General features: G+C 35.5%; 1 protein-coding gene across 1 annotated transcript in view; it reads left to right on the top strand.

The window, feature by feature from the left end:
- The window catches only part of LOC306849376 (fibrinogen C domain-containing protein 1-like), a 113819-nt gene that overhangs the window by 76840 nt on the left and 10564 nt on the right, over positions 1–26415 (top strand). The window contains exon 6 of the mRNA XM_079384340.1: positions 2795–2891. Within this exon, the coding sequence (XP_079240466.1) occupies positions 2795–2891 (97 nt within the window). The remainder of the gene's footprint in view (positions 1–2794; positions 2892–26415) is intronic.

The following is a 26415-nucleotide window of genomic DNA, read 5'->3' on the forward strand; positions in this document are numbered from 1 at the left end:
ATCTCTCTGATGTTTTTTTTTTGTTTTTTTCAGCCTAATGATGGCTTGCTTCACTGATAGTGACAGCTCTTTGGATCTCATCTTGACAGTTGACAGCAACAGATTCCAAATGCAAATAGCACACTTGAAATGAACTCTGGACCTTTTATCTGCTCATTGTAATTGGGATAATGAGGGAATAACACACACCTGGCCATGGAACAGCTGAGAAGCCAATTGTCCCATTACTTTTGGTCCCTTAACAAGTGGGAGGCACATATGCAAACTGATGTAATTCCTACACCGTTCACCTGATTTGGATGTAAATACCCTCAAATTAAAGCTGACAGTCTGCAGTTAAAAACATCTTGTTCGTTTCATTTGAAATCCATTGTGGTGGTGTATAGAGACAAAAATGTTAGAATTGAGTCGATGTCCCAATATTTATGGACCTGACTGTATATATACACAGAAATAAATGTGTAAAATTGATGGCCCTAATATTTATTTGCATATATTTAGTGCATCAAATGTTTTTAGTCAGCTATTCATCTGTGCAGTGACACAACAGGCCAGAAGCCATCAGTCGCCCCCAGTATCCCCGCCCTGAACCCTGGGAATGCCCCAAGATGTGCCCACCTGAAATATGCATCTGATTTTCCACCATCTAAACGGTGCCTCGCTTGAAGTCTACTCATGCTGCGCTGGTGGGAATATTCAAAGCAGCACTTATGAAATATTTATCAGAACACGAAAATTTCCCTGTATTTTAATTACCTGTTTTATACTCGAGGTACAATAAAGATTAAGTGAGCCCACTGCTGAAAGGTGATGCAGTGTTCATTTACAGAGATTATGGTGAATAATTAAAATTTTTTAGGTTGCTCTGCGGGTTGGAAGAGGAACCAATGAAAGGATTTATTCAGAGTCAAGCCACATCCATTAATTTTGAATGCGGCCCAAAGCACCTGCACAGAGTGTTGGCATGTTTTATTGAGAGAGTGGCTGTTTTCCAAGATCACATGCCCAGGAGATCCCACTCAAAGGGCTTCTCTGCAGAATCTATATGTTGTGTGTCATCACACATAAAGCCCCTTAGCTAAACATAAACTCCTCTAACAAGGAAAAAGCACCTTCAGTATATTCAGGACTGAAACTCCTACACAAGTGTGTGAATTCATATGTTTCTAGCGACACAAACATGATTTTCACATGTGGCAGCAATTGATAGTACAAAGTACGTGTGCAAAGTCACAATCGCACTCGAGTGTGGACCAAACAACCGTACCGAGACCCAGCTGAAGAGGTGGTCTCGGTCCGCTTCCAAATGAACTCTGGTATGGTTGAATGGATAAACCAATGAATGGATGACCTTAAGCACACACTGTTTTATTTACAATTTCTGGTTCACTTACAAAAAGAGCAGTGTGAAAGCGAACCGCACAAAACAAAAGACAATCAACATTGCATTTGGTCTGGACCAAAGCAAGTGAACTAGTGGACTTTGCTGGTGTGAATACACCCTAAGTAACATTTACATACCTGCTTAAATTCTTGCCTTATTTTAAACAAACACATTGACATCACTGTCATCTCATGAATAGGTAGATGGCTGTAATATTTCTAACTGAGGTCGGAAGGTGGTTTTCCTTGAGTGTTGATTTCCTTGAGTTCCTCCCGACTTGTTTAGGTGAGGGTGTTCCTCTGGGAACTGTCCCTGGAGGCATGTGTGTTTTCATCTTGGCAGGCACTGGTGAGCATGTGAGAAGGGCACTGTGCTTGGCTCATTTACATTGCCAGCAAAGCAGAAGTCTTGCCATCATTTTCAACAACCATTGATCCACTGCCTGCCTGATTAATGTTCTATAAAGGGATCAGGAGTCAATTAGTGTCTGAATTTCCCTTTGAATTACACGTGTGCGTCACCTTTCCCTTGAGGACCCCGACCCGTCTACATGCGTCCTCTGTACCGTACTCCTGAAATATCCATCTCCAGTCAATTTACATGTTTCCCCTTCATTCCTCTCAGAGTAAAGAATACATCTGCATACCAAAGACAAAGGATGTACCTGCAGGAAAGAAACGCGTGTGTTATCTACTTAGTGACTGAATCAGGTTTCACTAGGATTCATTAGCTTTCTGTAAAATTCTAGCCAATACAGATAAGTTGATTTTTTTCATGTTATAACTAATAACTAATAAATAGCTGATATTAAAATTCTATACTGTTTTGTCGAAATAGATTAAAAGTAAAACACCAAAAGCTAAAATCACAAAGTGCTACAAGAAATTACAATTTAGAAATTACAACATTATAATATGCTAAAGATGACATTTTTTGTATAATTAAATTAATGTTTTGTAAAGATTTCATTATGTGAGTGTTAGACAATGGCGAATCTAAGTGTAATCTAAAGGTAACAATAAATAATGAACATACACAAAATTTAAAAATATGTATATGTATACATATTTTGCATACTTATATATATATATATAAGTAATTAAAAAAACATATCTATATAAAATCGTTTAAAAAAAATCTAATATCCGCCATATGATAATATATCATGCATCTCTCATCGAAGCAGTTTAGTCGGAAGGATGAGGGTTATCCCTGCTAATAGTTGTAACTTTACCATTCTGATGCCAAAATTGTTGCAGGGAAGGCTACAATTTGCTTTAAAGTGGTGTCTATAATAATCATACATTTTCCTATTATAGGGGGTTTATTCACATATCACCTCCACATGAATATAATATAGATAACAGTGTGTTTAAATGTACAACAATGACATTTTTTACTTTTTTTCAGGTGATTCAACGCAGAGAAGATGGCTCTGTTAACTTTTTCCGTGACTGGGAAGCTTATCGTGAAGGATTTGGCAAGATAACAGGAGAACATTGGCTTGGTAAGCCTTCCGTGCCACTATCTGTAAAACAATCTGTCTGGAAAATGCTTTAGTAATATTAATGTCACTAAGAGATGTATAGAACATTTCCAAACAGTTTTTCTCCTCATTTCTGAGGTGTTACAAATGTTTAGTTGCATGGAGCTGTAATATCCATTTCTGCATATTAAACAATTTACATCATATATAGTGTATTATAAGTACTATATATTATGTGATAATCACTATACAAATAGATAATTTGGTTCATAATATTTTATAATATTTTATAAAACAGTTTCTGTTGAAGGAGCAAAACTTACCAGAATAGCTGATCACGTTGTGTCTGAAATCTAAGTATCTTTATATAACTTCTTGTTTATAGAACTGTTGTATAAAAGCGCACCCGCAACCGTGAATCACAGTTTCTCACTTTTTGGTTTTGAATGGCATTAATGTCTTTAAAAGCAAGCTGAGGAGTTATTCTGCTTCTGTCGTGACACACACACACAAACAAGCTCATCATATTTGTCACTCTTTTATATATGACTGTTTTTCCGACAACTGTAAGGAACACGGGCGAGTTCAGTTATTGCCACGATGAGCTGCCAGCGCGGACAAAATGCCAAGCTGTGTGTCCAAAGCCGAGCGTAGCAGATGGCTGTGGGTGGACAGGGAGCAGAGCTTTATAAAGAGACTGAATGTAGCGAGGAAACTCATCATAGCGGCCACTGATCAAGCATTGGACATTGTTTGCTTCTATCCAATACTGGAATTACAGATTAGTGCTTGTTGATTCAGCTCACAATTTTTAAGGCAGTAGTTTCTTAAAATTTAATGTGCTCTCATTATTTACGCAACTTTGTTATTCCAAACCTGTATTCTGCTGTTTTTCAATAAAGAACAAAAATAAAATTTTATTAAATAACAATTCAATTAAATCAAATAATTATTCAATATTAAATTAAATATAAATTAAATTAAATAAAAATAAAATATTAAATTAAATATAAATGAAACTAAACTAAAATAAAGGCGGTTTCAGAATGCATTGTGACAGGGTCAGAGAAATGTGAAGTATAAATATATTTATATTTCATTCAAAATTGAAAGGTAACTTTTTAAAAATGATGGCCAATACAGATAAGATAATTGGATAATACATTTTTATGTTATGACAGATAACTTACAAATAGCTGATATTAATATTTTATTAAACTATATGCTATTCTATAAAATGAAATAAAATTGGTCTAAAATTGAAATAAAATATAAAATAAAAAATAAAAATAAAGGAAATCCCAGAATTAATTGTGACAAGCTCAGGGGTATGTAAAGTATCAATATATTTGTATTTCATTATTTCAAAACTGAAAGGTATTTTATTCAAATAAAATTAAAAATAAAATAAAAAGTCAAAACACCACATAAGTAGTCCATGTCTTCTGTTTGGTGTTAGGTCTGTTTCTCAAACAAAGCTATGATATGGCTTCAAACCTGGAATAGAGTCGTATACTCTACTTTTAAGATACTTGACAAACCAGGTTGCTAGTAAACTGTCATTGAATGGAAAAAAAGCTTAAAGATTCTCAAAAAAAATTTGAGAATCCATTTGCAACGATGTGAGGCAATTAAATGACAGTATTTTCATTGTTGGATGACCTATTCTTTTAAACCTGATAGATGGAATAAGGAAAACGGTGTTGTTTATTTGTGTATTTTCCATAACAGCAAGTTGCTCTCCAATATGTTGGACGTGGAGAAGATAAATAGCATTTTCTTTTATTTACTGCAAGGTTGTAAAAAAAGATGGAAATATTTTCTGTGAAGGCGATGCTTATGGGCTGCGTCTTGTTTCTTTTTTCGCCTTTGCCTGATAAACATTTTCGGTCTAGACTTGTAGAGTTGTTGTCTGTAATGTGCATTCAGGGTCCTGTGTCTCAATCAGCCGTGATGAACTATGACAGGCCCGTCACGGAATGTCATCTTGGAGAGATTGACGGCTTCACAGCGAGTGCAGGACAGCGCGGGCTAGCAGCGTCTCTCACGCCCGCTGTGGCTGAGAATGACTTTTCCCAGGGCCTGCTCCTTTTTCTTCACAGTGATTAAGACCAGCCTAGAGCAATTCCACAGGCTGTTCGACACAGGATATTGCTTGTGCCGCTGGTGGTCAGGGGTTCGGGTCCCCGTGGGCAAGCCCAGGATGGAACAGTCCTCCCTGGAGTGACGAGGTTCAGGGCCCTGCCTCATGTTGAAGATGTGCATCGGTGCCAATGAGTTGAGCTGCTCCAGCCCACGCTCTTAATCAATAAGAGACATGAGGGAGCTGGAGACAATTAACCTCCAGGGCTGGCGAAATGAGTTCCAGAAAATATCAACAACACAGACTCATCAGGAATGAGGTGACAGGGAAACCGGGGAGGGCAGAGGACCTGTAGCGAGAGACAATCTAGCCTCTCACCTCCAACAAATAGGATACGGATCACAGTTCACAATAGCTCTGTTGCAGAACTTGCTCGGGCGCCATTCTGAATTGAATTGGGAATACCTGATAAATTCCAGTTCAGTTGCTGGATTTAAACTGATTCTGAACAAAGAGGATGCAGAATTGCTGTATTTGAATGTAAGAAATTAGAATTAAAGTGAATTGGAACTCATACAACTAATTTTAAGTAGAAAAGTTAAACCTTTGAATGTTGGTTTAACAAAGCCTTGGCTGAAAGTTTTGAAAAAAGTAAATCAAAAAGGGTCACACTTTATTTTAAGGACCAATTCTCACTATTAACTTACTATTGGGGAAGTCGTGGCCTAATGGTTAGAGAGTTGGACTCGTGATCCAAAGGTTGCGGGTTCGAGTCTCCGGCCGGCAGGGATTGTAGGTGGGGGGAGTGAATGTCCAGCGCTCTCTCCACCCTCAATACCACGACTGAGGTGCCCTTGAGCAAGGCACCGAACCCCCAACTGCTCCCCGGGTGCCGCAGCATTAATGGCTGCCCACTGCTCCGGGTGTGTGTTCACGGTGTGTGTGTGTTCACTGCTGTGTGTGTGCACGTTGGATGGGTTAAATGCAGAGCACGAATTCCGAGTATGGGTCACCATACTTGGCTGAATGTCACTTCACTATTCACTATTAACTATGACTTTTGCCTCAATAAACTCCTAATTTGCTGCTAATTAATAGTTAGTAAGCCTGTTGTTAAGTTAAGGTAGGGTTAAAGGATCTAAAATGTGGTCATGCAGAATAAGGCATTAATATGTGATTTATGAATACTAATATATAGCCAGGGTGCTTGAATAGAGTGCTGCAGTGATGACGTATTTTTTGTAGTCCAATCTAGTTTGTATCACCTTGGTTCCCTCCACAAAAACCCAATAGGATTTTTCCATTGGCTTTTGGATTATTGCAAAATAAAATTAGCTCTGTGACCAACAAACATTTATGATTCCTTTACATTTTGTTCATCATGATAATCTTCACAAATGAACACAACTTTTATGAATTTTAAAGCCTAAATTGGCTATAGCGAACTAGACCACGGTTGCATGACTCTCTCCACTCTTTCAGTCTTTATTTAAGTGTTTCAAGGGTTACTCCACCCCAAAATTAAAACTTTGTCATTAATCACTAGATTAAAAAATTAAAAAACTAGATAAAACTGTTCAAGTATTGGGTTAAAGAAAATGATGTTAACAATAAATATATTTATTTTTTATGCATGAAAATGTCAAATGTTTAAATTTGTCCCTTGTGGTACAATATTGCCTTGAGGCAACAAACTTTAAAAAAAATAAATGAATTAAAAATTAATGAAAATGTTTATTGATATTGTTATAGTGTCCAATTTTAACCATCACAAATAATTTTTTCCTCGTTGATATCATATTGCGTACCGTAGAGGGTTAAAAATCTCTTTAATCACTAGAAACAAAATCAATCAGTATTTATTTATTTATTTTTTTGCATTATAGCTTAAGAAATCTCTTAGGCCTTATCTGTTTCTGTCAGACTTAATAAAATCCAAGAACCAGTTCATTTGTAGGGCACTGACAACATAATTTTATATAGTTAGGTTAATAATTATGTTAATTACAACATAAAAAAAATCTAAAGATGCATACACGTGGTCTTATAAATTTTTGTGCTGCAAATAATAATTTGACACTAATTTGATACTGAGCTTTGAGATCCTGTGACATGATATTCATCTGAATTTACATCATCTCATGAATGTAACAGTAAAACAGATGAAGAGATTAAGCTGTAATGCAGGCAAAATATTTCACAGATGCTTATAGATCAATAAAACCTTTAAAAATGCTTATGAATCATTAAAGGTTTAGGTAACACTTTATAATTAAGTCTCATTTGTTAACATTAGGGAATGCATTAACTAACTTGAACTAACAATGAACAATATATTTTTACAGCATGTTAATTCTTTATTGATAGTATGAACTAACAATGAACAAAATATTTTTTACAGCATTTATTAATCTTTTTATTGTTAGTAAAAATAGTCATGTTCAAAAGATACAACTTTAAATTTTAATAATGTATTAATACATTTTGGACTTAATATTAATTAACATTAATAAATGGTATATAATTAATGTTGATATTAATTAACAGTTCCTTAATATAGTTTTTTAACATTGGTTAATTACATAAACTAACATAAACTAAATATGAACAATATATTTTTACTTTATTTGTGTTAGTAAAAATGATTCATGTTAGTTCATGGAAAAGTAAATACTTAAAAAATGCTTATAAATCATTAAAAGCTTTGGTAACACTATAATAATGTCTCATTTGTTAACATTAGTAAATGCATTAACTAACATGAACTACCAATGAAAAATATATTTTCAAAGCATTTATTAATGTTTGTTACATTCACATTCAGTTATGTGTGTGAATGTATTAAAACTCTCTCTCCAAGATTATGTATCCCCATTTTAATACTTGATGTGTAGATAAAGGTCTGGGGATTCACATAAAATGATTATAACTTGCTGGAGTTCATTGCGCTCTCATTTCTCTTCTTTGTACCGTAGATGTGCATAAGCGCTGCGACTCCATGTTGCTTCAATAAATTGAATTAAGTAATTACATTTTTTATTTAAAAACTTAACTTTTTTGCTGATACTTTTTCAATACTGAGTAAAATATAATTATATTTATCAATATTTCTTTTGGTTTCCGTATAGAGCGAATGCCGGACAAATCTGAAGTTTCTCAGAGAAACTTATGAGCTACTTTTGGCATGCATGCAAGCGAAGATCGTTTTAGTGCTGCATTACCAATTAGCATGAAATGCTGCATAAATGTAAGTCGAATATTAAGGGAGCAATATGAATATTAATGCACAAGAGTGTATTTTTGTGTCATCAAAGGAGAGGTTTGAATTATCATTCCATAATTTCCTTTTGTAGTGTATTAGCATATCCATTCATGATCAACCTCCCAGAGCACTATAAATAAGTCTTTTATCAGTCATTTCCACATAATTCTGTTGAATTGCTTATAATAAGTCATTCCCATTCCCTGAATATTTACAGATGAGTGTCTATACAAGACTCAAGTGCTCATCAAAAGCTCACACGCTTACACTTGTGAGGAACTCCCATGAACTGTTATTGTTCTTAATAATTATAATGATTACATCATTATACCTTACCTACATTTCACTGCTGGTTATACTCTGTATAATTGTGTATGTGACGAATAAAACTCTTGAATCTTGAATCTTGAATCATTAGTATAGGGAAGAGCGAGGAGTGTTGTAACACCATCTATTTAACTAATGAAACGAGTTAGAAGGGGGGATCATACGTGACCATCATCCAAGTGCTGAAGTCTAATTAAAGATATACTGAAGCATATTTGATTGTGCTAAAGTGGAACTATTGCAAATATACTTCAGGTACACTTTAAAAATCTTGCAGTTAAAGACTTATATTATACAAAGATCATGCGATCTTCATCAATAGTGCCATTTTAGACTTAATATTGAAGGAACACTCCACTTTTTTTGGAAATAGGCTCATTTTACAACTCCCCAAGAGTTAAACAGTTGAGTTTTACCGTTTTTGAATCCATTCAGCCGGAAAGTTGATTATTACGCCGGAATGAGAGTATAGTTCCTAGCCATATCAGCCTAGAAAATCGCAACTTTTCATTTTCCGTCGGTCTTGGTACACGATGTAACTACAGAAGTGTCAAGATTTAAGTAGGAAAATTATCGAAACTCTTTGGTCATTTTTGAGCGAGATGCTAATGGTCTAATCCGATTCAATGATCTATGCTAAGCTAAGCTAAACGTGCTACCGCCAGACCCGGAGATCGGCTGAATGGATCCAAAAAAGGAAAACTCAACTCTTTAACTCTTGGGGAGTTCTAAAATGAGCCTATTTCCAAAAAAAAGTGGAGTGTTCCTTTAATATTTATGTGCACTGTGCACAAGTAGTACTCCAAATAAAGTTTAATTATAATTTTTATATCAGTAAGTCTGTAAATATGTTAATAGATTTTAACTATACTTATTATGAAATAATGTATTTTAAATATCTTACTTTTTTACTAGGGTAGTTTTATGTCAGTTTTATAGTTTGCTATGAATTGAATCAGCAGGTTTCATTTTATATGTAACTGATTGTATCAAGCTTTATATCTGGGAAATGCCAGATCAGCTATTTCCATTGTACTTCTACTGAACCCATTAAGATTTATTGTTATTTTATTTATTTATTTTTGCTCTAATTTGAGCTTTAATGAGCATATGAGACTTCTTGCAAAAACATTTTAAAACTCTTATATTGACCCCAAAATCAATTATGAGTATAACTAAAATGTAATTATTTACCAAAGGTAAATGTCAAATTTCAGTAAAGCCGGGCTCACACTGTGCGATTTGTAATAGTCTTTTGCGATTGCTGCTTGTCACACTGTACGAACAGATCCCCATGTCAGACTGTAGGATCTCAGTTGTCTTAATGTCAGACTGTAGGACAGTCAAGACGCGACAAAAACGGAGTACTTTTTTTTTTTCAAAAACGGACGTACTCAAGAAGACTTCTCCGGAGTTTTACGTCATCAATACGTGACCCGCATTCTCTCGCTATAATGGTAGCTAGCAAACAACAGCAACGTGTAGCTTTAGTTTTATTAATTACATGCCTTGATGTTAAAAAAAAAACGAAAAAGACGACGTGTGTGGAGCAAGTCATGGCCGGGCAAAAGAGGACTTTATGGACTTCCAGTTCTACAGAGCGAACTTGAGGTAATTTTGTTATTCGAGTTTAAACATCCTGCCCCTTAATAAATAAACTTTAAGTAAACTTTACTTTGTACATATATTGTTTTTTACAAATAATGAATGGTTTGAAGTTGTCGCGCTAATTGCGTCATCAAGTTCAGTGCTCCTATTGGTTCTTGGTTTGACGGTCGTCGTAGGAGATGTCACACTGCAGGAAAGTGTCTGAAATCTTCTGACACTGCCAGAATTTAATCGGAGGAAAAAATTGATCGCAAAGCCCATTAATCGGCTGTCGGTGAACATGTCAAACCAGCGATCTAGACAACCGATTTTAGCCTAGGATTGTAGGAATCTTTTAGGATTTTCAAAATTTGTCTCAGACGACCAAATCGTGGCCAAAATCGCACAGTGTGAGCCGGGCTTAAGTTATATAGTCTATTAAGGTTCCAAAAATGTTTATGTGTGCACATGTTAACATGATCACAAATCAAATAATAAAGCAGGCATGAAATTGTGGTGAACTTTTTATCAGAATCATATCGGTCTGTTCTTTTGTGAAGTGAACTTACTTCTTTTGCCCAAAATAATGAAGTTAAGGAAGAAAAGGGTGTATTTAATCACATTTACTCTATCCCTGCCGTATCCCCGCAGTCATCACATAGCATTCCTGAAAGTCTGTCCAGCTCCACATCAGCAGAAAAAAGGATCGTCGCCTATAATCTCATCGATCCTCACAAGCCTCGTCTCATCACAAATGTGTCCAGATAGAAGTCAGAAATTGGCACAACTGTTTACACTACAAACGATTTAGCTATTCGTTTGCTCTTTGTCATGTTTTGGATACAAGACAGGACAGATGGATGTTTCTGATTAGTTTTTTGGTGACGTAATCTCACTAGAGAGACCCTGAGAGACTATGTGAGAATTTTTCAGCATAATTGATATGAAACGTGTCTGGTTTGCCAGTGCTGCACAGCATGTGGTGTTAGCACCGTCAGTCAGCACTCATTAAAGCTGAAATCTGTCATGTCTGCACAATTAGAAAAACAAGAGTTCAATAATAGACTCCTGTCTTTTCAAGGAAGCCTGTCTTATATTTGAGTCTTTATATTAAGGAAGTAGTTTGACAATGAAACATACATGACTCATAACAAATGGTCTGTAGTTTGAAATTGTGTGTCCTCAGTCCTTATCGTCCTGAGAGTAGATACTGCTACAATATCTAGACAGAGATAAGAGTCAAACAGTGAAACTGCTTTGCGAAGTATGCCATGACAGACAGTTTAGTCTGACCCTGTGAACTTCCTTCTGGCAAGGAAACTTTGCAGAAGTTGGTCAGGCTAAAGGCTGTAGTCGATATATAAAAGACTATGCAGAGGTAAAGAACAAGAATCATTATTTTGTTCATTGATTTTTTTTTTTTTTTCTGAAGATATCATATTTCAGGGCTCACCAATAAGGATGGATTGCCTGAGGCGCAGTGTGAAAGTGTTGCTGTCACTTACCCAGTCTCTAGTAAGCACACATACATCTCTAAGATGTCTGTTAAAGAGCCCTTCATCTATTGTGTACAAACTTTGCATGCATTCTAAATCATAAATGTCTTGAAGACAACCATATTTTAGATGAAAACGCATGCACCAATGCATTTTGAATCTACATGTTTTTATACCATTTGATTTGATTTTCTGTGATACACTGAACATTATTGTGATTTTAACTTTTTTTACCAAGTTAAAGTTATCTAGCTGGCTGGCATAGAGGTTTTTGTATGGACTTGTGATGTTTTGAAGCATCAGTTAGGGCAGATTGAAAATGACAAATCATTGTGGAATGTTCTAGAATAGATCAAATGTGAGGTGTTTTATGGAGTCACATTATTTCTGTATAATTTCCATCTATTCTTGATCATTAAAAATCTAGGTTGCATTTTTTGTCTCATTGAAAATATGTTAATAAATTATAAATACAAACTTTATTACCATATAGACGTCTCTTATGCTTTTATTTAGTAAGGATGCATTAAATTGATCAAAAGTGACAGCAACAACATTTTGTAATGTTGCAAATGGTTTATATCAAATATCATTGAACTTTCTATTAATCAAATAACACTGAAAAACATTCCACACAAAAAAAATTTGTCAAGTTACCTTTATTTATATAGCGCTTTTAACAATGCAAATTGTTAAAATATGAGATGTATGATATGCACAATATCAAAATAGGAAAATAGTGTGTCAATAATGTAAAATGACAAGATTAAACACTCGATTTTCAGTTAAAGGCATTTCATTATTGAATTCAGTGATGTCATCATCCAGCTCAGTTCAGTTTAAATAGTCTCTTTGCAATCAGGTCGACGATATCGCTGGAAATGAAATGTCCCCAACTAAGCAAGCCAGAGGCGACAGCAGCAAGGAACCAAAACTCCATTGGTGACAGAATGGAGAAAAAAACTTTGGGAGAAAGCAGGCTCAGTCGGGGGGGGGGGGGAGTTCTCCACTGGCCAAACGAACCATCAGTTTGTTCCAACTGCAGCAAAGTCAGATTGTAAGGGCTCAACTGGTTCCAGTGGGCAGCAACAAATGTTTTCAACATTGATAATAATACCAATTAATTATTACTTTATTGTTATTAGATATTAATATTGAGAACCAATATTAAATTAGAAAAACTGAGCAGCAAATAAGCATATCAGTAAGGGCAGCTGAAAATTCTACTTCACAGAAATATATTGCAACATGTACATTGAAATATATTATTATATCAAAATATATTACAGTAGAAAAGTTATTTTAAATTGTAATAATATTTTACAATTTTACTGTATTTGTAATCAAATAAATGCAGCCTCGGTTAGCAAAAGACATATTTTGTTAGGGCTAAATTACTGGCTCAAATGGACCATTAGAACAAAAAATATATATATTTTTAAGCCACTATATTGGCTTGCCTGGTCATGGTCAAGAAAAAATATCTAGCTGTACTTTGCTCTTATCTGCTTCTTTAACAGAGTCAGTGAAAAAGACTTTTGTACTTGTTGAATCACCAGCTGTGAAAACATAAAAAAATCATTCCTCAGTCAACTTCACTGTCATGTGCATTTGCAATTTATTCACAGATATGCACTCTTGGTTCAGCTAGCGATAAATGAAGATGTTATCTCAAGGGCTTTTTGACCCATTACATTTTCCTTTTTGTGGTAGAGTGTGTAAACAGCGTGAACGCATCTCGTAAGTGAAGAAAGCGAGGGTGGATGTATGCCGTTGATGTGAAGTGACTTAGTTACCTGCAGAACATCTCAGAAAAGCATGCCGGTGGCTTTTATTTCTTACAGCTTGACATACGAGTGTAACTTCCATTTTCTACACATGCATAAACTGGCTGTGCCTCAGGCGCTCGTACTGGTCACGAGAGAAAGAAGTCGTTAACTGCTTCTACCAGGTTTTCCCTCGTCTCTCTCAATGTATTGCTGACGGTCGGAATATCGTAATCCCCCTTAAATCTCAGCTTTCTCGCTTTATTTTCTTATTCGGATGTTGAAGTCCTGCTGACTTCATTAAGCTTAGACAGGCATTTTCTCACCACTGATGTGGGCTCCATGCAGGCTTCCCACGTCTGGCCAAGTGAATTTTAAAAAGTGGGTTAAAAAGATGGCTGCCTCTCCTGGGTGTTTCTCCCCTGTCTCTACACTCATTACTCAACACAGAATCTCCATTAATAGACTGCTATGCATTCTAACAGCACGAACTGCTTCAAAAATGAGCCACGCTGTGATAGGAGCCTGTGAAGTCAGCTTTTCGCTACCTGGTCTGGTTTATTGTCATTCTGCCATTTGCATCTGTGAAGAGATCCAATATATTTAAAAAGAGAAGTCTGTCATCATTTACTTATTCTAATGTTATTTGAAGTTGACTTACTCTACTCTGTGGAACACAAAATAATTTAATTTTTTAGGTGAATATTCTGGCCAGTTTTCATTTTTGCACAGTTTTTGATTTAGTTACAGTTTTTTTTTTGAAGAAGAAGAATCTTTTAAATTTAGTAATTATTTCATCATGTTCAATTGAAGGGTACAGATATTTTTGGCCATGACTGTATATATATATATATATATATATACAGTCGTGGTCAGAATTATTGGCACCCTTGGTAAATATGATCAAAGCAGGCTGTGCAAATTAATCTGCATTGTTAATACTTTTGATCTTTTATTTAAAAAATTCACAAAAATCTAACCTTTCATTGGAGAATAAGAATTTAAAATGGGAGGAAATATCATAATGAAATAACAGTTTTTCTCTAATACACATTGGCCACAATTAACGGCACCCTTTTATTCAATAATTTTTTAAACCAGTTTAACAGCTCTAAATTTTGTCCTATAATGCCTGATGAGGTTAGAGAACACCTGACAAGAGATCAGATCCTTCAGATTCCCAGCTCCATGACGGTGCTTCTTCTCTTCAGTTCACCTCACTCATTTTCTACAGGGTTCATGTCAAAGGACTGGAATGGCCATAGCAGAAGCTTGGTTTTGTGCTCAGTGACCCATTTGTGTGTTGTTTTTGAGGTTTATGTTTGGATTATTGTGCGGTTGGAAAATCCAAACATGGCCCATTATAAGATTTCTTACAGAGTCAGTCACTTGTTGATTTTTTATTGGTTGGTATTTGATAGAATCCATGATGCCATGTGTCTGAACAAGATGTCCAGGACCTCCAGCAGAAATATAGGCCCACAACATTATAAATACAGCAGTATATTTAATTGTACACATGGGGTACTTTTTATCCCTGTGTTCACCAAACCCATCTTGAGTATTTGCTGCTAAAAAGCTCATTTTTTTGTTTCATCTGACCATAGAAGCCAGTCCCATTTGAAGTTCCAGTCGTGTCTGACAACTGAATATGCTGGAGATTGTTTTTGGATGAGTGAGGAGAATTTTTCTTGAAATCCTCCCAAACAACATGTGGTGATGTAGGGGCTGTTTGACAATTTTTTTTTTTTTTGAAAGTTTTCTGACCCCGAGACTCAACTATTTTCTGCAATTCTCCAGCTGTGGTCCTTGGAGAGTCTTTAGCCACTCAAACTCTCCACCTCACCGTGCATTAGGACGATATAGACACACATCCTCTTCCAGGCAGATTCATAACATTTTTTGTTGATTGGAAATTATTAATTATTGCCCTGATGGTGGAAATTGTGAAGCTCAATTATCTTTTGCTTTGGTTTTTCTCATTGTGATGGATGATTAAGGGAATTTGGATTTTGATTTCCCTCGTATTTATATTTCTGTGATAATTTCATGTTCATAATCCCCCTGGAGTGCTCAAAATTGTAAATATGAATGGGAATATCCTTCAGAGATATTTTACTCATAAGAATTTCTTGGGGTAATAATTGTATCCAACGTGTATTTGAGAAAAACATTTATTTCATAATGAGATTTTCCCCCATTTTCAATTGCTTTAGTTCAATGAAAGGTTAGATTTTTGTGATTTTTTTTTAAATGATTAATAATGCAGGTTTATTTTCAGAGCCTTCTTTGATCATATTTACCAAGGGTGCCAATAATTTGTTATAAGTGTTATTTTTAGTCATATTTTCATCTAAAGTATGTTTTAATTAAAATCATCTCATTGTCAAAAATAATCTCAATATGTCATGTATAATTATGTCTAATCTAGTTTATCGCCATTTTCGTTGACAAGATTAACGTTGATCCTGAGCACTTTTGTTTTTTTGTTGACAGATGAAATAATGACTTTTTCTTAAAAGAAACCCCCAAACAAAACAACAATAACAAAATAGTCTTGCTAATTTGCTTCATTTCCTACTCTATTCAAGCTACATCAAGGCTCTGCTGGTTTTCTCTCTCTTTCTTTGCATCCTCACCTCCTCGTGTCTTTTTGAAATTCATGGTTTGTTCTCTCACTCGCTCATTTCCAATCTGTATCCTGGTATTACACTCCCAAAACCCCCTGGATGTTACACCGAGATGTATGGCCAAGATACTGCCGACAAACATATTTTCATTTCACTGCTTGTCTCTACTGGATCCTGTTTTTTTTTTTACTCTCTCACTCGCTCTGTGTGTGTGTGCTTGTGTAAGCTCTCCCTTCTGAATCACACTATTATTGTTTCCTTCCACAAGATGGAAGAATCCACTATACAGTGACCTCCTCAATATTTAAAAAAAACAGAGGATTTCAATGAACACGAGTCGATACTGTGACTCTCCATGGTACAGATACTCAAGCGAGATGTTTCTGTCAGAAAGTGTTAATTCAGAATAAATTTTTAAACAGTCTAAAGTGCAGCTGATACTGTAGTGGGTTCGATCACAGCTGCGGGAGAGAAACCTTTACAGCTCACAAGCCGAGAGAAGTTTGACATTTTTGGGAAGTCGTGGCCTAATGGTTAGAGAGTCGGACTCGTAATCCAAAGGTTGCGGGTTTTAAGCATGAATCTAACAAATTAGTGATATGCTTAAAACATTTTAAATTATAAATTAATTTACTTGTTGAAATGTTCTCTGAAAACAAGTCTTGGTGAGCAGCTTTGCTTTTCAAGTACACTGACTTTGTTTTAAGAATGTCTAGATAGTTTTTACTGGAAAACGACAAAAATACTGAGTAAGACATTGTTTTTTGTAGTGTGGGCAACTGTCACACTACTGAAAAATGTAGTGCTGCTACTTTTAGTTAGTTACTGGCTGGCTGGTGCCGCTGTTGTGATACCTGTTTTAACAATGCATTTCTCTCATGATGGATTTAGTCTTCCCTTCACAATTTAGTCTTCTTCACAGGTCAGGTTTCCTCTGTGGGATCTCTGTGCATTTTTCATACATCTCATGTAAGGTAATAGAGAACAGCGTTGTGTCCACATCCAGTTGTTTTGTTGTATTGGTCTGTAGGTGAATTCCCGGATGACTCAGAGAGATAAAAATAACGGACGGACAAAATAGATAGGGTAGATCTTTCAAGACACATCTATCGCCCCTTCGATGGAGTGCTGCAATGTGTCTACAGACTGGAGGAATGAATCTAACCAGGGAAATAGATGGATATCAAACCAACGTGGTCTCTACTGACTTGTTTGGCGCTATGAAAGTATTGGCAATTTTCACTGAGTCTTTATCTGTGATTTATTTGTGAGTATAGCTCTCCAGAGGCTCTGAATAAAACATGACCTTGCTCAGCATCCACAAAGCGTTCCATTAATCGCCATTCGGATTGTTTTAGACCGACTACTTATCTCGCGCCGAGGATTAACCACACGGCGCTTGCTGGCCATGCACGGATGGCCTTGAATTTTATGGGGGAGATGCAAGCTAAAATTGAAAACTCCCCTGATTTTCTTCTCCTCCCGTCCTTGCCCTTCTGCATTATTTTCTGTTTTTCTCTCTATCTTTCTTCTTCCTTCTGTGGGAATGGTTATCACAGCTTTTGGATTTTCTTTTAAACACCCTAATCCATTATAAATGTTATCAATCCCAGTGTTTTCCTCTTGGAAAAGAAAAAGTCATGACAGACACTGGCAATGCTTCTCCAAGCGTGCACGCCTGTGTTATCGTTGCATATTTTCACAGTGTTTCCCAACTGTGTTTGTTTTACCTGCACAGACCCATCCAGAAACATCACTTCATCAACACCAGAAAAGTGTCACCTCGTATCAAGCAGTTATGTTGATGATATGTTGACAGAACTTTTGCGACAGGTTTGTTTGCATACGCTCTTAAAAATTAAGGTTCTTTATTGCTGTCAGTGGTTCCATGTAGAAACTGCACGAAAGGTTCTTTATATTGGAAAAAGGTTCTTCAGATTATTCAAATATTCACATTAAGAAAGAAATGGTTCTTTTTAAGATCTGTTCCCTGAAAGGTTCTTTGGGAACCCTAAATGGATCTGCTGTTGCACCACTATGAAAGCACACCTTTGGAACCTTTATTTTTAAGAGTGTACAGTGACCCAAAAAAGTATTTGGACATTTTATCCACACTTATAAATGTCTGAATGTCTTTGCATTATATAACAAAAAACAAACCAAGTAGCATTTATTTATATTATTTTATCATATGAAAAAATATAATTTTATTCATAAATAAAGTATATAACATTTAAAAAAAATAAATAAATAATAAAAATAAATAACTTTTTAAATGTATTGTATTATATTATAAAATAATATGGTTAAAATATGTAATATTGTTATACCGTTCAGAACTTTTTTAATTTAATTTTATTTAATTTTATTTTGCAATGATGCTATAAATCAATCATAAGTGACAATCAAGACAATGTAACAAATAACAAATCTTATTAAATGATTATTTAAAAAATAAAATATTTCTGTTTTAAATAAATTATGTTCTTTTGAACTTTCTATTCGTCAAAAAACATGAAAATATTCATCACAGTTTCCACAAAAATATTAGGCGGCACAACTGTTTTTAAAATTGATAATAATAAGAAATGTTGAGCATCAATTCTTGAGCATCAAGCATATTAGAATGATTTCTGAAGGATCATGTGACACTGAAGACTGGAGTAATGATGCTGAAAATTCAGCCTTGCCATCAGAGGAAAAGGTTACATTTCAAAATATGTTATTTATACGTTATACATTAAACAAATGTTGTTTTAAAATTGTAATAATATTTCACAAAATTACTGTTTTTACTATATCTTTTAATCAAATAAATGCAGCCTTGGTAAGCATAAGAAACTTCTTTTAAACATTTTTACCAATACCAAAGACAGTAATTTAATGAACTATAATTCTTCTGTTTTTCAAGTATCCAAATACTTTTTTTTTTTTTTACTTCTTTCATTTCTGTTCTTCGGTTTAAAAAGCGCACCATCCAAATCTTTCCCCATGGAACCTGCTCAAGTTCCCTCTGGTTGCGAATCACTGATTTGAGAAACGTTAGTTATTTTACTTGAGAAAACTTTGTGATTTAACTTGCACAACTTACCGAACAAAACCCTGTTCACATAAAAATTAATTAATCATTTCTTTTGATGTGGCCCAAAATCAAATTCATGACTGTTCAAAGGTTGCATCTGGCCAAGGATTCTTCTTGTTATTAAGACGGATGCAAAGCTTTACCGTTCTCAAAGATGATGCATTTTTAAAAATGTTAAATAGCAATGCACCATTGAATGCTTCAGATTCCTAATGGAAGCTATTTTTCAAGCAGTATTATTTTTCTAGTCTCTGTAACCTTCGGGATGCTCTACATATTTTTCTGTTCCATGGCATCCATTCATTTAGCCAAACCTGACGCAGTAATGAACTGTAATGTGTGTTTTGTGAAGCGTTTCAGAGGAATAGGCAGGCGGCGAGCTGTAGACGTGAAACCGGGTCAGCACACAGATAGGATGCTGATGTCCCTGATAAGATTTCAGCTGATGGCAACGCAAAGCCGCTGTGATGCTATCAGTGAAAACACTCCAGATAATTTCACACTGCTACCCAAAAGGCCATTAATACCTCATAACTTCATAGATAAATGTGGGGAACAGACCTGGCCTTACCTTATTAATACAGCATACACTGCGATGGGGAACTAGAGGATAGTTTAGGCAAAAATGTATATTCTCTCTTTATTCACTCACCCTCATGTTGTGTGACTTCTGAGAGAACATTAAAGAAGAATTTTTAAATATTGTTCTAGTTAATCATTTTCATGCAGTTAATAATGAAGCTTTCAGGCTTCAAAAAGTAAACAAAAGCATCATAATTGCATTGAAATATCATAAATGTAGTCCATATAGTGCACTATATTTCAAATCTAAAACCGTACAATAGATTTGTGTGGTGAACAGACCGAAATTATTTCAAAATCAAGTAATTTTCTACAAAAAAATACTGGCAGTCTATACAGTGAATCAGAAAATGTGTCTGGATGTTTTGTGCATGAATCAGACCATTTAACTCATTGAATCAATGAACCGGTTCTTTGAATTATAATCTCACTTGGAAGATGGTTTAAAGAGACAGTTCACCCAAAAATGAAAATTCTGTCATCATTTATTCACCCTCTACTTGTTTAAACCTGCACGAGTTTCTTTCTTTTGTTGAACACAAAAGAAGATATTTTGAACAATGGTGGGAACCAAATGGTAGCCATTGACTTTGACATAGCATTTTTTTTCCATTCTATCAAAGTCAATGGCTACCATCAACTGTTTGGTTACCAACATTCTTCAAATAGTCTTCTTTGTGCTCAACAGAAGAAAGAAACTACAGATTTAGAACAACTTGAGGATGAGTAACTGATGACAGAATTAAAATTTTTGGGTGAAGTATACGTTTAAATTTAGCAAGGTTTCCAATCCTAATAGGCTACCTCAACATTTCTCCTCTTTGTGTTCCATTGAAAAAGCAACTAAGCAAGTCATACAAGTTTGGAATGAGATGAGTGTGCCCAAATTCTCATTTTTGAGTGTATCGCTTCAAAACTGAGCCTTTGTGTGACCAGCTGTAAAATGCAGGAGAAAAGTCAAACTGCTGTTCTGATCTCCGCTATAAAGACTCTTGGAGTCTGAATGCATTATTTAAGACGTTCTGATTTATTTTTATTTTTTTTTGCTGACGCTTTTATCCAAAGCGACTTACAATTGCTATATATGTCAGAGGTCGCACGCCTCTGGAGCAAGTAGGGGGTTAAGTGTCTTGCTCAGGGACACATTGGTGTCTCACAGTGGATTCGAACCCGGGTCTCTCACACCAAAGGCATGTGTCTTATCCACTGCGCCATCACCACCCCCCTGATTTATTTAATTTTCCCTATGTATAGACGAGTGAGATGGCTAAGTTTTTACCTTAGTGACACGTGAAATGTTATTTGTTGTGACAGTCCCCCCATGAATAAAGGATGTGAATCGCGCTGGATCCGACGACCGTCTTGTTCAGCTTCATTTTTGTCAGTGCCAGTTCAAACATGCTCTGTTGGCACATATTAAATTAGAATGAATTAATTTCAAATTCACGTTGCTGGTTTAATATGTGTGCTCCTGACGTTGAGCTCTTGTGCTCAAGCTGGAGACGCAGATTCAAGTCCAAACCAAAGTCTTTATGAAGCAAGCTGTTGTATTTGCATATGCATAGATTTACAGCTTTACAGCACTATGAGCCAGTTATATGATTATTAGATTTGCTTTTCTAGAGCTATACACTAAATACTGTAGAAGCCACATCTATTAAATTAAAAATTATATATTTATATGGATTGTTGCATGTTAGTTATGCTAGCAAAATCATTTACTCAAAGGATTTGTTCAAGAAAGGCCAAGTGACTTTCACTCACTCAATCATTCACTAAAACAATTTGTTCAAAAACATTGATTCATCCTGGAATAAAACAAGTGCATGTGTTTATGAGTGAGTTAGTGAATCATTCACACAACAGATTTGTTCAAAATCATTGATTCATTGAGAAAAAAAAACGAAACACTATTGGATTTATTTATGAGTGGGTCATTGACTAATTGACTCAATCCATTCATTCAAAACCATCAGTTCATTCAGGAAAGACCAAGTGACTCTGTTTATGAGTGAGTCACTGAATCATTTACTCAAACAATTCATTCAAAAACACTGATTCATTCTGGAACAAAACAAGTGCATATCTTTGAGAGAGTCAGTGAATCATTCACACAGCCAATTTGATCCATTCTGGAACATAACTAATGAGTGAGCAAATCAGAGAATCATTCACATAACCAATTTGTTCAAACACACTGATTCAGTCAAGTAACACTAATTTATTTAGGAAGACCACTATGAAGTTTGTCTGGAACTATTTATGTTTGCGGAGCAAAAATGGACAAAATAACTGGCAATATTGTTTCTTAAAGTTAAGTTACTTAATATTAATGTCTTGGTTAATTAACTGTTGTATAAAATGAATTAAAGAAAAAGAATCCCATAAAAATAAAGTCATAATAAAAAGTTAACATTATATTAAAGGTACAGAATTGACATTTTAAAGTGCACTTAACCAGAATAACAACGGATTTGTGCTTTTGTAAATTCTGTAATGAGAAATCAGCGAAATTAAATGCACAATGGTGTATCGCATTAGTAGTAGTCATAGATAATTACCCTGCTTTAATGGGGCAGAGCTCATTATCAGCGTCTTTAATTGGATTGGTCGGGAATGTATGAATGGCCAATGATATAAAGCAGCTCTCCCTGTTCTGTAGCTTCTATGTCTTCAGCAAGTTGCCAGAAACACTGTGTTCCTTCCAGTCTCTGGAGGCAGGTCTCCATGTGCTCTTTTTAATTGCGCTGAAACAACTGCATCAATGTGAAGTGTACTTATAGATGTGTTTTCAATAGCATATGAACAGCTGTTCTGCTCTAGGTTTTACATCTTGTCCATTTACCTCAGCTGTTTTCAAAGCACTGCGCTCCGGTACCTTATCGAGTCTCTTATTTAATGCTCTGATCTGGCGTCTGACAGCGGAAGGGTCGTTGCATATTCCTCCAGAATCCGACAAGAAACACTTTCTCCGTTCTGAATATGTAAACAAGAGCTGCATCAGGAGTAATTAAATCCCTTTTTCTTGATTTGCATATAATTGAGCTCAAGGCCCAAAAATGGATTTCACAGAGACTTGCAAGACAGGCTTTGGAAAATTAGCAAAATCGATATCGGTGCGGTCGACAGCGCCCACCTGTAAACAGCAGCTTTGATGTGGCTTGCTGGGAAGGGACAGGCACGTTAGGTGCGATGATTCATCCTGCGGAGAACTGAAGAAGCGCCGGATAATGTGTCACTCTGCTTGCAGTTGTTCAAAGCCCCGTATGCCGCGACCTCAGGGCGCAATCACATGTGCGAATTTGTGTGTTTGTGAGAGTGGAAACCCCCTGCTCTGAACTCCAATCTCTCTGCCTCGTTTCTCGAATGTCTCGCTTTTGTCTGACAGGGTGCAGGGAACAGCCATGCGAGACGCGTCTCATAGAACAGTTTGTGGCGAGCAGCAGAGCCCTCGCTGAAACACAGATGGAGCAGCTTGATTAAAAATTAATAGCAGAGGACGTTGCATGGGGAGAAAATGAGTGCTGCTTTTGGCCTGACAGAAAGAAATCTTTCCTCTGCTGGCATGGCTCAGCACGAGGGCCTCCGTTTTCACTACTGTCTCACGTCCTAAGTGCCTCGCTTTAGTTCTAATTGAAACACGAACTGCGCTTCCTTTAAAGAGGCCTCAGAAGAATTGAAATGTGGTTTAATACCCAGAGTCCAGCAGCGAATCAACAAGTAATTTTACTGTTTAGATGCAAAGAAGGTCATGCACTATACAGAACTCAGTTGGGAATGCCTTTTAAATTCCAATACCATTCAAACAGGTGCAGAATTGGAATTTAAATGTAAGGAAGAAGAATTAAAATGACTTGACATTCCAAGAAATTCATGTAATTGTAAGTTTTCATTAGAAAAGCAAAGTTGGAATGTCAGTTTAAAAAGTTTTAAAAGCCTTGATGTCTCAGAGTTTAAAATCCTGATGGATGGATGGATAGATAGATTGATTCTTGTATGGTAAATTGAAGCTTGCGCATTCTTTCTAATATCTTCTTTTGTGTTTCACTGAAGAAAGAAAGTTATACAGGTTTAAAATGAAATGAGGGTGAGTAAATGATGACAGGATATTTATATTTGAGTGAACTAACTCTTTAATTCCAACTGTTTCATTCAAGCTTGACATGAAGCCTTTCAAAGTTAAACGGCACTTTAAAGTAGCTTTTACAGAACAATTGATAAATTACTACCTTCTACACCTAAGTACTTCATACTAATTCAGGGCAACACATTCGCTGTTTCATATATCTCTAAGAAATTATTGTTACTTGGGTTGAGTGAGTCTCTTGAGATTTAATTAAAGGCCTGAATGTAATTATGTAAATTTAGAGGAAACCCACAGTTTAAACATAACTACGATACTTACATTTCAAAGATTTCTGTTTGATGTCAAAGCATGTAAAATTTTATGCCTGAAGATATGTAAATTTTCATTCTAATAGCCAAAAGACATTTTGACTCCTTTCAGCAAAAAATACTAAGCTGTGGTATATAGACAATATGGGAAAAAAACTGAATTATGTTGTAAACTGATGAACATGTGACAAATTCAGCTTTTGAGATGCTTAATTATTCGAATGCTTTTAGTCATTCTAAACTCTTTTTGGCATTTTGAGTGGAAAGAATTTAAATTTGAGCTTTTTTTGTGTGTAAAGGCCCTAGGTTGTTTTTTGTGGCTCCACACATACAGTATATCTACTAGGATGCTAGGAAGCATTTGAATGAAAGTAGCCTTGTTTATTTTTTCTTTCACATGAAAAACATAATTTTCCCCCAGGGACTTTTTGTAAATGCAAGAGAACTGTTTTTCTGTTTACAATTCACCAATTAAAAAAGTTATTTCATCACAATATACTAGATGTTTGGTGCTTAAACAACATTGTTGGCCCATCAAGGCCGTGGAAATGAAATGATGAAAGGTCGAGGGGCTTGTGTTTGATTTTGTTGTGTGGACTCCGCTGTGGAGTGAGCTCCTCCCCGCAGGGCTTTCAGACGGCAGTTTCGGGGGTGATCAATGCTTCCCAAAAAGCAGATCAAACCGGCTTTGTGTCAACAGTACTGGCAGCTATATGAAGTCACCCTGAGATGTTATTGCTTCTGTATCCAACTCATACATATGACTTACAGCAGTCATTCTCAATGGGTTCCTTCAGGAAACAGATCTTATATTGGACATCTAGTGGCAACTTAACACAGAACCAAATTGTATTGTGTGAGATATATATATATATATACATACAGAGAGAGAGAGAGAGTAACGGATTACAATTTTCAAGCAATCTTGCAAATTACTTACAAATTGTAGTCTTTTACTAATTCCAAAATACATGTCAAAAATTATTACACATTTTAGGTAATATAATCAGACTACTTTTTGATTACTTTTAACCTAACTCATATATCATATTGATTTAAATAGGATAGTATTGCACCATATTGATATTAAAATGCAAAGAAAGAATATATTCCATTCGTTGTTATTAACAACATAAAGTGAGCCAAGCATTACATTATTTCAAGGTTTCCTAAACTGGGGTTCGTGAAAGATCTGCAGGGGGGTTGTGAGTTTAATGAAAAGCTAATAATTAAGTCATAAAAATGTAAAATGAATATAAACTAATAAAAAAATAACATCAATCAAAATAAAATGCTTACTAAAAAATTTTATATTTTGTTTACCTGCTTGTCATGCAGGCAATATTCATTAATATTTAATATTCATTTAGAAATGAATATTAAAAAGATGAAAAAGAATTAGGTAGAATCAATAAATTCTGAATAATGCATTGCTATTGTGTGAAAATATGTAATCAAGTAATCAATAAAAAAGTAACTGTAGTCTATGTAAATATGTATATAATTATAGTGCATATATATTTTATAACAGTGCATTTTCGTAGTATATAGGCCTACATATGCTACTATATGAGGGAAAAAACATAATAATAATTTTTATATTAAATTAGTTGCCATAAAACAGGTCAAGCTGCAAGCTTGTTGGGAAAAACAGTGGACTTATCAAAGTATGGTCAGTTCCTGATCATATCTAGCAGACCATCAAGAAGATGGGTCTCGTATCATTTGAAGCTCCGACCAGGTGAAGATAATCATACGCACATTAGTTTTTACATGAAGAACAGCACAGCCAGCCTTCTGTCTTTAACACGGCTGTTCAGATATATTGCACCTCTGTGTAACATTTCTGAATCACTGGGTCGAAACAGAAATTACCTTCGAGTGCAAATGGCCTATCCATTTAGTCAGCGCGGAGACCATTAGAAGGGTGTTGGTGCTTAATAGAGCCTGATGTTGCGCTCGGCTGCCGCTGGAACGGCACCACACCAGTCCCCCTCCATTCACAGCCATCTCTGTCATTATGCCAATATCATTTGAACAAATGTTTGTCTATTCTGCAGGACTGGAGGGAGGCAGATAGACTGCTGCTTCTCACCAGGGTTATCTTATAACTTTAAATTCTCAAAGTGTTGTGCATTTCACTGCTATGAGATGTTTCTTAAAGGTATAGGAGCCAAAAATAGACATTTTAATTTAAGGACAGAAAATATATATAGGTATGGACAAAAGTATTGGGACACACCTCTTGCATAAAATCATGCATCTAGCCATGCAGTTTGCATTTACAAACATTTGTGAAAAATGGATCGAAGAAGAGTTCAGTGAGTGAATTCAA

Source organism: Barbus barbus (assembly GCF_936440315.1).
Source record: "Barbus barbus genome assembly, chromosome: 29".
Lineage (NCBI taxonomy): Eukaryota > Metazoa > Chordata > Actinopteri > Cypriniformes > Cyprinidae > Barbus > Barbus barbus.